This window comes from Carassius gibelio, chromosome A7, assembly GCF_023724105.1.
Source record: "Carassius gibelio isolate Cgi1373 ecotype wild population from Czech Republic chromosome A7, carGib1.2-hapl.c, whole genome shotgun sequence".
Lineage (NCBI taxonomy): Eukaryota > Metazoa > Chordata > Actinopteri > Cypriniformes > Cyprinidae > Carassius > Carassius gibelio.
Genome location: NC_068377.1, coordinates 12,304,275 through 12,318,357, shown reverse-complemented (window position 1 = coordinate 12,318,357; position 14,083 = coordinate 12,304,275). Strand labels below are relative to the sequence as shown.

At 37.1% G+C, this 14,083-nt stretch overlaps 1 protein-coding gene across 1 annotated transcript; it reads left to right on the top strand.

Moving 5' to 3' along the window:
- Nucleotides 1-1,631: 1,631 nt before the first annotated feature.
- wdr93 (WD repeat domain 93) lies at nt 1,632-10,408 on the top strand. Its single transcript, XM_052603229.1, is given in 16 exon segments — nt 1,632-1,692; nt 2,028-2,296; nt 2,419-2,620; nt 2,737-2,801; nt 2,887-2,974; nt 2,977-3,134; nt 3,250-3,334; nt 3,417-3,606; nt 4,455-4,525; nt 4,668-4,751; nt 4,879-5,010; nt 5,173-5,380; nt 5,667-5,727; nt 5,952-6,108; nt 6,554-6,743; nt 8,849-10,408. Coding segments are annotated over 15 exon segments (2,025 nt in total). The 5' UTR covers nt 1,632-1,692; nt 2,028-2,038; the 3' UTR covers nt 8,925-10,408.
- Nucleotides 10,409-14,083: the final 3,675 nt, after the last annotated feature.

The following is a 14,083-nucleotide window of genomic DNA, read 5'->3' as shown; positions in this document are numbered from 1 at the left end:
ATGACTTACAGCTTAGGTAAATAAATAAATAAATTCAGTATCTCCAAAAAAATTTATTTTCTATTTTAAGCTTGGTTAGTTTGATTAATTTTGAGTATAAATAATGGGTACCTTTTGGGCTAGTTTAGAACATGCAGCCACAATTATGGGAAAGACTACTGACTTGACTGTTGTCCAAAACACAATCATCAACACCCTCAACAAGGAGGGTAAGCCACAGAGGGTCATTGCTGAAAGGGCTGGCTGTTCACAGAGTGCTGCATCAAAATATATTCATATTCCATCTGCTGACCAGCTTTATGGAGATGCTGATTTCATTTTCCAGCAGGACTTTAGCACCTGCCCACAGTGCCAAAAACAACTTCCAAGTGGTTTGCTGACCATGATACTACTGTGCTTGATTGGCCATACAAAAGGAGCCCCAACCTAAAGTACTGAGTGAAATTGAGTATTTTGACAATTTATCCACACTAACATACTAATTGAATATCTTTTTATCCAAACGTAACATGCAATCCATCATTACAACCAACAGAAAGTGTCAACAATACCTCTAAGAATTTAGCCTATCTAATATTAGTGATATTTCACACCAAAGTAAAATTTGTGATGAAAAAAATATTAAGGATAAAAATTGTTAGTATAACAATCATATTGTTAGTTTGCATAATTAAACCTACTTTGGAGATCTTAAAGGTATCTGCTTTGTAATTTTTTTTATTGATCTCTGAGAAAATATTCCATTTATTTGTGATACTTAATTTTTTTTTTCCTAAGCAGTAAGTCATAACCATCAGAATTAAAACAAAAAACTCTTGAAATATTTTGGTTTGTGTGCAATGAATCTATATAAGAAAGTTTGCTTTTAAAAATTAAATTACAAAAAATAAAGCACTTTTCCATGACATTTTTTTAGATGCACCTGAATATTTACACATAAGTGGGTATATTGTTAAATAAATAAAATGTCCAAACCTACATCTCACTGTATTTTTTGACCTAAGGTTATAGATTTATCTGAAAAAGAAAAGAAACCCCTTGTTTAAATCTCCATTTATTTTGGGCAGCTAGGCATGTGCTTCCAAATTATGTCTTGTTACGTCTCGCACTTTACTGAGTGGAAACTGAAAAAGAGGTTTAAGGCGTAGTAAATAGCATAGTAATAATTATTAACATAATTATTCAACTCGGCATGAAGCTTGTTTAGGTTTAACTGTCAGCAGGACAGATCCACTGGCGCAGATTTCACGGTGGGTGTCTTGGTGTCAGAAACTAAACTGAACACTGGAGCTCTCTCAGTCCGTCAGCAGTAGATGGGCAGCTCATTGTCACTGTAAAGAAAGACCCATCACACTAATGCCATTTTGAGTAAAATTACTGACATTTAAAAAATCGAATTACTTCAATATAAATTATATTTTTGTAAGATACTGTGACATGCTCTTATTATTTATTATTTAGTTGTGTTTATATCCATCCATAGACATATAAATAGTTATTTTAGTAGTAGTAGTAGTTTTAGTTATTTATATGTCTATGACAGCAACGGCTAAGAGCGGCCAATGAGGCGTCTAGTTATTTATATGTCTATGTTTATATCGGACTGCGCGCCGCTCCAGAAATCGCAACCATGGAGGCTTGTCGTCATGACAACCTAACATTCCGGAAGAACTCCACTAGAGCGCTTCATCGGTGAGCAGTTGTGTTTATTATGATATTATTATTATTATTATTATTATTATTATTATTATTATTAATTCAGATTACTGTTGTGTTACAGTAGGATTATATATTAAGCATTCACAAAAATATCTCACCGACCACCTAAATCATCAGACTTCAACCTTTTTATTATCTCTTTTTTTTACGGAGGTCAAGAGGTCCGACATATGAAAAATAGCAACCGAAAACTATTTATACAATTTGCTGCTAGAACGAATTATTCTTTATTTATTTGTTTTATTTGTTTTTTTCTCAGGTCCATTTTGCTGACATATTTAGTTTCATATTCTTTTTTTCCCCTCCAGAAGTAAACAAGATGGCTGTGAATGTCAGAAGAGGTTTGGAGATCCCAGAGCCATCAGATTACAGCAGCTGTGAAGATGATGATGTGTCTTATTACACAGATCTGCAGCAGCCTGATAATAATCTACCGGAGTCTGCAAGAGTGATCAATAAGCTGTTAAACAACCTTGTTGACAGTGCATGGGAAGTTATATCAAAGCAGGAGAAGATCAAGAGGGGTGAAGAAGCAGCAAGACAAATCCCTGTGCTGAATGCTACTAAAGAAATGAAGGTATGTACAGGTATAACATGCACATTCATATGACCTCATCATATTCCTTTGCCGGTGTGCTTTGGATGCATTTGTCCAAAATATTCAATTTACATATGATTTCTTTGTTTCTTGGTTCTTAGCTTCCAGGCAGAACTAATAGTATCGTGAGCTCTGATGATGGACTTTACATGTTTCTGGGTCACACTCACGGTGTGTCAGTCATCAGTACATCCACTCTCACCTGTGTAAGAACATGGCAGGATGAAAGAGTGGAGATTACAAGCATCTCTTGTGCCTCTCTGGGAAATGCCACACACCTCTTATTCACAGTGGATGACATGGGTATTTTTTTTACGATTGTGGGATATTTTTAGACAATTGACATTAAAAACTAACCATTTAATATGGTTCATTTGGTGTTCATTTACACATATTTTTATACATCTTTTTCTCCTAAGGTATTGCACGGCTTTTTGTGCATCACATGGAGAATATTTATTTAATAAAAGTCATCAATGAAACTGTGAGTTCAGAATACCGTTAAGAGCTTAATTTTTGCGTGCTGTTGGTTTTCTATTGGTAATAGCTATGTGGTGCATTTCTCACAGGAAGATATAAACCAAAGAAACATCTGTGCAAAATTTGAAGTGTCTAGAAATGGGGACTTTGGAGCTGCAGTCATGACATGTAAATATCCTGGAAATGTAACATAAGACTTAAAATACAGTTAACTGTGAGTCCTACTGATTCATTAATGCTGTTGTGGTATATTATCAATGAAGCCAGTGGCTCTGTTTGGCTGGATGTCTATCGCTTCCCAGTAGATGTGTGGCTCAAAGAGCTGGAAACCAAACAGGTAACAGCTATAGTTCCGTTGGAAAACCATATATACATTTTATTTATTTATTTTTCTGGCATTTTTTGCAAAATTACTCCAATAAGTTGATCATATTTTGCCATCACTTCTGTAGGCTACACAAACCCAACAGAACACAGAAGCCAAACTGTCTCCAGTAGTCTTACTCATGAAGATCAAACCTCCAGAAATTCCTACAGGTATCTAGTTTAAATCATTGCTGCAAAAAAAGTTTGTTTCCGAAGTTTGTTATGTCTTTCTTTTACTATTTGTGTTTTCAAGGAACCTCTCTGAAAAGTCCATCTGAGGTCCTGCAGAAGACAGAGGAAGGCACTATAATAGGCTCAGGCCAAAATCACTTCATTAGTAGTCGTCAATGGGAAAACCAGGATGCAGCATTTAAGAAAATGTTCATGAAGTACCTCAGCTCCAGCTCTGCGATGCCACCACAGCAAAAAGCAGAAGGACCCAGGTAGGCTTGATTAAAGAGTATTGGAAGTAATATTTCACTTGATTCAAGAGGTATACCATAGTCATCCCAAAAAGTATTTTGACAATTTATCCACACTAACACACTAATTCTATGAATATCTTTTTATACAGACGTAACAAACAATCCATCATTACAACCAACAGAAAGTGTCAAAAATACCTCTAAGAATATATCTAATATTAGTGATATTTCACCCCAAAGTAAAATTTGTAATTGAAAAAATATTAATAATAAAATTGATAGTATAAATTTTTTTTTTGTTGCAAATCATTGTTACTTTTTCAAGAACGTTACATGAACTGTTACAGTCCGAAACATGCTTACAACCTCCAATGCAGCAAAAACGTTTGCCAGTAAGACAAACAACCTTAAGATAAATTACTAATTGTTGTGTCTTCTTATGTAAACGACAAATCAGCAGGGAGTCCCACACATGACATGCAGAACAAAAATAGATATTGTGGCCGCAAATTCTGAAATTGCTCTCACATCTTTTATATTTTTTATTAATTACGTAATATAGTTTTATTAATTCATGGTCATGTTTGATTAATTTGTTCTCTTGTTTTAGGTAAATTTTGGCTGTGTTGTACTAATTTGTTGCCTTCTTTTAATTTAGTCAATTTGCAGCTGCGATTTAACTAAAATGATGGAATGTATGAAAAAGTTGGATATAGGGAGCAGATGAACTGGTCATATGTGAAATATTTGGCAAAGTGTGCAGATAAACACTAGAATCACAAGAGTTTACAAAATGTCAAGAAGTTGTATTTATTTTCTTCAGAGGTTATTTTTTCAGACTACAACATTCGTTTTTTTCCTTACAGCAACTGTACTTGTCACTTCTTACTGCGTGAGGGGTTTCATTCACTGCCTGGGGAAGCGAAGGCAGCGAGAGGTGAGTCATGGAGTCAAGAGATGATTTCACATGTATGTTTTTCAGTGAAAAATATAGCCTGTAACGGTGTGTGATCACAATTTACAGTACAATCAGTTCTCTGAATATGCATTAATAACATTTCTTCGAATTATCTTTGAAGATATTCCCATTGCTGTGTGCCTGTGGTGGAATGGCAGCTATAACCTCTTACAGTATCTTCTGATGAAGACCCTTAAAGAGAAGGGTACTCAAGCCATCAACTCATACATCTATACTGCATAGATTAGAAAGAAAATACAGTATATTAACATTACAAAGACACATTTGTTGGTCATGTTTATAAATTAGATTCTAATCTGTTCCTGGATCAGACAGTGAACCCAGGCCAGATGTTTTGTGGCCCAATTCTCAGAAAATCCTCTGCTCTGCCGTCAGTGCTTGCACGCGGTTTGTTGTTCTAGGACTCGACGGTCAGCTGGTTACTATATGGGACAGACGGTTTGGTAGGATTGCTTTAATATTTAGTGGTTTAAGAAATTAGTTATGAAATATATTGTGTGGTATTTAATTATGAGAATAAACCATGATATAAAGGCACAACACAATGTGACACAGATCATACTGAGGGAAAGAATCTTATCCTTGATTCACTTCTGGTGGTGCAGGGTGTCCATATGCCAATATTGTGATCCCAGGAGATGGTGCCATTTGCAGGATGAGGCTTCTTTTGCAGAGTCAATTGCCGGTCACTCAGCTCTTTCAGGGTCCCTTTTTACCCACACTACAGTTAGTGCTCACTTGCAGAAGTGGGGCATGTTACAGTGTGACAGCAGGCAGAGGAGGAAACACATGCACTGTTGCACTTATTGAAAGGTACTAAATACCCCACAGTTATTAAAACAGGTTCAGAAATACTGAATGAGGCTCATTGTTTGCTGTAAACTGGTCCTGAAGTCCCTTTGAAACCCTCTACCTCCCCCAGTTCCACATGTCTAGAGCTGTTATGTGATTTATGTTTGCCTATAAATGAAGCTGCTACATATTTTATAGAAGTATTTATTATCATGCATTGCAGATCTTGCCTGCTAAGACCAAACACGTTAATGTTGTCATATCCATTAACATGATTGAAATAAATACAAGGACTGTTTCTTATCAGATCTGCAGACCCAGGCAGTTCTGTCACTTTAGCTGAACCTGTGCCTTTCCTGAAGTTTCTGGTATTGTACCATTTTGAATATAATATAATTTTGAATTTGATACTGTATATATATATGTGTGTGTGTGTGTATACAGTATATACCTGTATGGTTGAGACAGCTACTTGAATAGTTGTAGTTAATGTTGTAGTTGCAGTTAGTCCGAGATCTGAAGTCACGTAATTAAGAAAGTATCTGCCAAGAACATTCATGTAAATGTATCTAATTCTTGAAATTGTTTTTAGATTTTGTTGATGCAGAGAAATGGGCAAGTATCGATATGGAAAACGGAGGATTGCGCACCAGTATTTATCTTAAACCTGCCCCCAACTCATGTGCTGGGCTCACTCAGGGAACCTGTGTGTCTGCTTGAGCCAGTCCAACAAAAACTATATATTACAGGTAAACTCCAGACAAATTAGTATATTTGGCTGAAAAACAACAAATGACGTTCTATCATGTTCATATGTAATATCGTATAATTATATAATTGACTCTTATTCCTGCTGTAGGGGATGTTCACACAGAACACCTTTTTGCATTCTACTGTGCTGCTTTTCCATTGTTTTTTGTTGTTGTTGTAAACATGCAGTCTGACATTTTCTTTCTTTTACGATGTCTCATGCTTTACAGAGCATTTTCTAAAGCCTAGAGGTCGAGTTAAAAAAAAACGAATTTCTAGACCTTTTTTTATTATTCAGTTATTTACATTTACTTTTACATTACATTTACTGTTGAAGTTGTGATGCAATTTATCAAAATGACACATTTAAATTATTATTTGTTATTTATTGAGTGACATTTTAAAAAGTATTATGTTCATGGTAACACACATGATTTGTTTTAGGTGACAGAAAAGCACCTTTGGTGGAGGTGACTGATAGGAACAAGGATGAGAGCGCTCTCTTCATCTTCAGCTTTTCAGAATGCACACTGATGGATCTGTACCGTGTCTCGAGTCCAGCTGTAAGTGAAAAAGAGACCAGGGCCACACTCTCAGATTTGGAGGAGGTCTGCAACCTTTACTTTAAGGAAAGGTTGGTGAAATTTTATTTAGTATGAAAGAGTAAAAGTAAGAACAAATTTTGAGAAACTTTTTTAATGCAGTTTTTAGTATATGAGAGCCTATGTGACATGCAAGCTGTTCATCAAATGTTATATTATTAGATATGACTAAATGAGTATGGTAAGAAATCATAAAAAAGATTTATGAAGAAAGCCACATTCACACCAAGAATGATAACACTAACTATATATACTATATATATATACTCTATGGGCGTATATATGGGCACGGAAAGTATTCAGACCCCCTTAAATTTTTCACTCTTTGTTATATTGCAGCCATTTGCTAAAATCATTTAAGTAAATTATTTTCATTAATGTACACACAGCACCCCATATTGACAGAAAAACACATAATTGTTGACATTTTTGCAGATTTATTACAAAAGAAGAACTGAAATATCACATGGTCCTAAGTATTCAGACCCTTTCCTGTGACACTCATATATTTAACTCAGGTGCTGTCCATTTCTTCTGATCATCCTTGAGATGGCTCTGCACCTTCATTTGAGTCCAGCTTTGTTTGATTAAACTTAGGAAAGCCACACACCTGTCTATATAAGACCTTACAGCTCACGGTGCATGTCAGAGCAAATGAGAATCATGAGGTCAAAGGAACTGCCTGAAGAGCTCAGAGACAGAATTATGGCAAGACACGGATCTGGCCAAGGTTACAAAAAAAATCTGCTGCACTTAAGGTTCCTAAGAGCACAGTGGCCTCCATAATCCTTAAATGGAAGATGTCTAGGACGACCAGAACCCTTTCTAGAGCTGGCCGTCCGGCCAAACTGAGCAATAAGAGGAGAAGAGCCTTGGTAAGAGAGGTAACCCAATGATCTCTGTGGCTGAGCTCCAGAGATGCAGTCAGGAGATGTGAGAAAGTTGTAGAAAGTCAACCATCACTGCAGCTGTCCACCAGTCAGAGTTTATGGCAGAATGGCCTGACGTAAGCCTCTCCTCAGTGCAAGACACATGAAAGCCTGCATGGATTTTGCTAAAAAAAAAACACCTGAAGGATTCTCTGGTCTGATGAGATAAGAACTTTTTGGCCTTAATTCTAAGAGGTATGTGTGGAGAAAACCAGGCACTGCTCATCACCTGTCCAATACAGTCCCAACAGTGAAGCATGGTGGTGGCAGCATCATGCTATGGGGATGTTTTTCAGCTGCAAGGACAGGACGACTGGTTGCAATCAAGGGAAAGATTAATGCGGCCAAGTACAGGACAAAAATCTTCTCCAGAGTGCTCAGGACCTCAGACTGGGCCGAAGGTTCGCTTTCCAACAAGACAATGAACCTAAGCACACAGCTAAAATAACGAAGGAGTGGCGTCACAACAACTCTGTGACTGTTCTTGAATGGCCCAGACAGAGCCCTGACTTAAACCCAATTGAGCAACTCTGGAGAGACCTGAAAATGGCTGTCCACCAATGTTTACCACCCAACCTGACAGAACTGGAGAAGATCTGCGAGGAGGAATGGCAGAGGATCCCCAAATCCAGGTGTGAAAAACTTGTTGCATCTTTCCCAAAAAGACTCATGGCTGTATTAGATCAAAAGGGTGCTTCTACTAAATACTGATATTTCAGTTTTTCTTTTTTAATAAATGTGCAAAAATTTCAGCAATTCTGTGTTTTTCAGTCAATATGGGGTGCTGTGTGTACTTAAATGAGGAAAAAAATAAACTTCAATTATTTTAGCAAAAGGCTGCAATATAACAAAATGAAAAATTTAAGTGGGTCTGAATACTTTCTTTATGATACACTGTATGATAATTATATTAGTGTTCACACCAATGGACTATAATGTTTTTAAAATATGAAGGATTTTGAATTACCGTTAATGTTTTTATCATTCATTGGCTTAAGAAAGTGACTTGAAAGTTATTCCAATGATTTTGTTCCTCTGTGTCATTATTGTTGTTAATTATGTTGTGGACAAATTCAAAATCTGAATAGATTTTTTTTTTTTTTAGCCTGATGTTCATAGTTACCGTTCTTGGTGTTAATCGGCCTCAATAATGATTTGTACTGTGACTTAAAACACTGAGTACATGTGCAATGTCTTTGTGTGTGCAGAGCTGACTGTTGGAAAAAGAGGAACAGAAATTTGGCTTTCCAATGGGAGCAGCTTTCGAAGCGTGATATTAAATGATGCTTCATATAGTCATACTGACAGACAGAGAATTAGTCTTATTTTTTATTTATTAATGAGGATCAAATGTATGCATGTATTAATTAATCAATTAGCCAGAGAAAAAATTTATGTTTTAATTTTTGCTGTCATATATAAAAAACAAAAAAAACACAAACATTGAATACCGTACATTTGAAATTCAAATGAAAGTTAATTTCAGTTCAGGGTTACTAGGAGATTACATGTCAGTTTTCACAAGAAGCTCTTCTACATGAAGCCAGGCCAGTGCAAATGTGTTTATATGGGCACTTGTCTTATGTCAGAAAATGTCATATAATATCACAGCTAAACATGTCTCCCACACATTGTACTGAATGTCACTACAGTTTTTCTTGTTATTTATTTTATATGATGAGCCATAGGCACTGGTTTTCAGATTTGCTCCATTTAAGTCTTTTTCCGGCAAGCAACTCATTTCAAGATTAGTACATTTGTACTGTTTGTGATGAACATCAATTTAATTGAATTTGAGCTTCAATATTAATCAGAGTAACTAGATTTTGCTTCCTCAGGCATATTAAAAACCTCAACCATTCCATTTTATGTCGTTTTGTCTATTCAATTTTTTGTTAAATTTTTACTTGTTTTTCTTTAAGTGGACTGCCCATGGGCAGAGGGGAGGCCGTATTTTTATGAGGTTATAGAATCTGGCATGATTGCAATTCTCCTCAGAGATCACTCAGATCTTCAGTCCAGCTGTTTTTAAATGTCCCGAAATCTCGATTGAAAACAAAAGGCAACAGGTCTTTTTCAGTCTATGCTCCAAAACTTTGGAGCCAAGTTGTTGGTTTAGATGATTTAACAAGCTTATACAATTCTTCCTCTCCTATATCAGAGAATGTGTGGAACTGTTCCTCAGGGGATCTATAGTGCAATGTCTGATGCGATACTGTAGCTGACGCCTGAAGGGTTATAATTTGATCTCTAATAGTATCTAACTTAAAAGTAAAGTAGTTCATAAAGTCATTACTGTTGTGATGTTGGGAAATGTCAACACTTGTTGATGCTTTATTTTTCGGCAATTTAGCCACTGTATTGAATAAATGCCTGGGGTTATGTTTTCTTCTAAAAGAGATGAAAAGTAATCAGATCTAGCAGTTTTAATGCTTTTCTGTAGGACAGGTTACTTTCCTGCCAAGCAATACGAAATACTATAGGGTGCGAATGTGCTCATTATACCACGGTGTCAGACAATTTCCTTAATCGTTGTGATGAATGGAGTGGGGCAGAGACCGTGGGAACAGAGCGAGGCTGGTGGAGTGATTGGAAATGAGCGACACCTGCTCGACCCACCGGTCTCGAGTCCACGGAGGAGATCGGAAGGATACAAAAGAGGAGCGATGACAGTGACGGACGAGAGAGGACCAGACTTGGATTTTATTTCGTGTTTGGTTTTTATTTGTGCGCACTGTTTTGTGTTCATTTTATTATTAAAGTCTTATCCACGGGAAGAAGGAGGCGGGAACCGGCAGACATTCAAATAAAGACTTTAAGGACCAGGCTTGGATTTTATTTCGTGTTTGGTTTTTATTTGTGCGCACTGTTTTGTGTTCATTTTATTATTAAAGTCTTATCCACGGGAAGAAGGAGGCGGGAACCGGCAGACATTCAAATAAAGACTTTAAGGACCAGGCTTGGATTTTATTTCGTGTTTGGTTTTTATTTGTGCGTGACAGTCATCCGTGAGGGGCTGTCGCACTGTTTTATGTTCATTTTATTATTAAAGTCTTTATTTGAATGTCTGCCGGTTCCCGCCTCCTTCTTCCCGTGGATATGAAGTTTTAATGTGTTACACTGGTGCCGAAACCCGGGAGAAGGAGGGACACGCTGCCGAAGATCCCTCGCCGCTGGGGTGAACCCACGGTGCCATCGAGCAGGCGTAGCCGCCCGTGATGTGGAGGGGTGGCTGCCATCCGTGAGGGAGCGGAGGAGTCGCCGCCATTTACCAGGGAGCCAGAGCCTGCTGCCATCCGCCTGAACGGGGAGGAGCAGGGAACGGGGGACTCCTGTCGCCTACCCGATTGCGGAGGAGCCACCGCCGTCCACCGGGCAGAGGATGAGTGTCATGCCGTGCACCGAGGGCCGTCCAGTGCCACCGCCAGGTACCGCGGAGGAGTTCACCCAGCTGGTGGAGGGCCGAGCGGCAGTGCATCTGGGAACCTGAATTTTTATTTTTTTTCTCTCCTCTCTCCCCTCTCTCATCTCTGTCGCTCCTCATCCTTCCATCTCCTTTTCTCTCTCCTCGTCTGTTCTACCCCAGGTTCCCGCAGGTCAGAGTCTGGAGGAAGAGAGGAGAGGCACACAATCCACGTTACTTGAGGTCCAGTGTAAAGTTTCCACAGTCAGTGATGGTTTGGGGTTTCATGTCATCTGCTGGTGTTGGTCCACTGTGTTTTCTGAAGTCCAAGGTCAACACAGCCATATACCAGGAAGTTTTAGAGCACTTCATGCTTCCTGCTGCTGACCAACTTTATGGAGATGCAGATTTCATTTTCCAACAGGACTTGTCACCTGCACACAGTCCTAGAGCTAACAGTACCTGGTTTAAGGACCATGGTATCCATGTTCTTAATTGGCCAGGAAACTCTAGAAAATCTAAGGGATATTGTGAAGAGGAAGATGGGATATGCCAGACCCAAGAATGTAGAAGAGCTGAAGGCCACTATCAGAGCAACCTGGGCTCTCATCACACCTGAGCAGTGCCACAGACTGATCAACTCCATGCCACGCCGCATTGCTGTAGTAATTCAGGGAAAAGGAGCCTCAACTAAGTATTGAGTGCTGTACATGCTCATACTTTTCATGTTCATACTTTTCAGTTGGCCAAGATTTCTAAAAATCCTTTCTTTGTATTGGTAATATTCTAATTTTCTGAGATATTGAATTTGGGATTCTCCTTAGTTGTCAGTTATAATTATCGAAAATTAAAAGTAATAAACATTTGAAATATATCGGTCTCTGTGTAATGAATGAATATAATATACAAGTTTCACATTTTTTATGGAATTAGTGAAATAAATTAACTTTTTGATGATATTCTAATTATATGACAAGCATCTGTATATATATATATGAGTGTGTGTGTGTGTGTGTAAATGTAATTGTAAAATTGTATAAGGTTTTCTGTAAGGGGTAAGTTTAGGTGTAGGGTTGGTGTAGGGCAATATAAAATACAGTTTGTACAGTATAAAAAACATTAAGCCTATGGAATGTCACCGATTTAACCCTCAGATGGTCTTCGGGGTCTTTTTGACCCAAAATGACTTTTGCTCAAATTAAAAAAAATGTTCCCTTTGTCCAAATAGTATGAAACCTTCTACGGCTCTCAACACTTTCTAGATCTACAAAAAAAAAAATTAATTGGAATGATATCTGTTTTTATGATAGCGTGACAAAATTTGTGACACTCGTGGTAGACCCCGCAATCAAAACAAGACTAAAATCATCATCAAACTCAGAAACAACGCAGAACAAAATGACAGAAATGGCACAAATAAAGTGGCACACTTACACCAATGCAAAAAACATCCACAATGCTAAATTATATTGCTCACAACACGCGTACACACACACACAAACACACACACACATATTGGAATACATTTTTGAGACTATAAAAACTTTTCTCTTATCATTTGTCAAATAAAATAATCCAAAATGCAGAACCAACACAAATATAAAGTGGTGACACTGACACCTACAATGTGTACACACACGCACACACATACACACACACACACTTGTGAGGATATAAAACAACTGCGTGTGTGAGAGAGAGATGACAGGATGAGACAAAACAATTTAGCACGCACACACACACACACACAAACCTGCTCCAACCCCCAACCCCGTCTACAGAAGTCATGCGGTTTACCATGCTTACTGCCTGCAATGCATTGTAATGTAACATTATTGAAAAACTGGGGGGGGGGGGGGGGGTTCATTAAAAAAATGCTAAACTTTGAAAAAATATATACATTTTTTGTTATAATTGTGATTTTATAATATTTAGATATGAATCCAACTGAATCCAACTTGGGGAAAGATATCTTTCAGGTAGTCAAATAGCAAATAGCATATAGTGGAGCTCTATGGCCATCTAGTGGTTAAAGTGATTTTTTTTTTATTTTAAAACTGCATTTTCCAAAAAATGGGTATAAATGTTACATTAAATAATTTAAAATGATCCATGTTATCCCCATGAATGAAAGTTAAAAATCTGGGTCTTCAGAAAAGTGAATTTTACATCAAATGCTGTTTTTTTGTAAAAAGCCTATTTAAATAAATAAATATGTATTTATTTATTTATGGAAATGTAAAAGATATCATAAATCCTCCAAAAACTGCACAAATGTTGAGTAAAAACATTAACAAACAGAGTAAAATTACATTTGTAAAAAAAAAATATATATGATCTTGTTACAAAATTAAATGTTATTGTCTGGGGTCTCTGGAGACCCCAAAAAACACGAGTGTGGACAGGAAACGAAGACCATCAGAGGGTTAAATAGCTAAGTAAACATGTGCATGTGTGTGTGATTTTGTTTTGTGGTTTACGATGTGCTTATTATATCATGCTTAGCATTAGAGGCAATAGAGACACGTGATGTGAAAGAGTGTGGTCAGGAAGGTCAGTGTGCCTCACAGCAGGACAGATGCAGGGCTCAGATAAGCTTTACAGCAGTGGGAATAAAAGAATGTCTATACTGTTTGTTTTTAAGTTTAGGCATAATATAACATATATCAGAAGGAAGCATTTTAAACTCATGGAACAATTTCCTTAACTATTAATGCAATTTCATATGTTGAGCAATAATGCAATATCGATATACTGGTAAAAGAGCATAATCTATGTGAGCATAACTTCAACAGCTGTAAACTATGAATGAACTAGATTATTTTATAATATATTGAAACTGAATACAGATAAATAATTGGATTGATTCTTATTTCGTTCACTCAGTGCGGTGTTCTAGACACTAGATGTCCCTCTGCACTGCATTCTCCAGATAGACGGTCCATACTTGCCAAAGCTCAATAATTCCAAGCTGCCTTTTTTCGGGCTTTAATTTCTTTCATTATATTATTTATTGATTATACTGTTTATATACTATCAA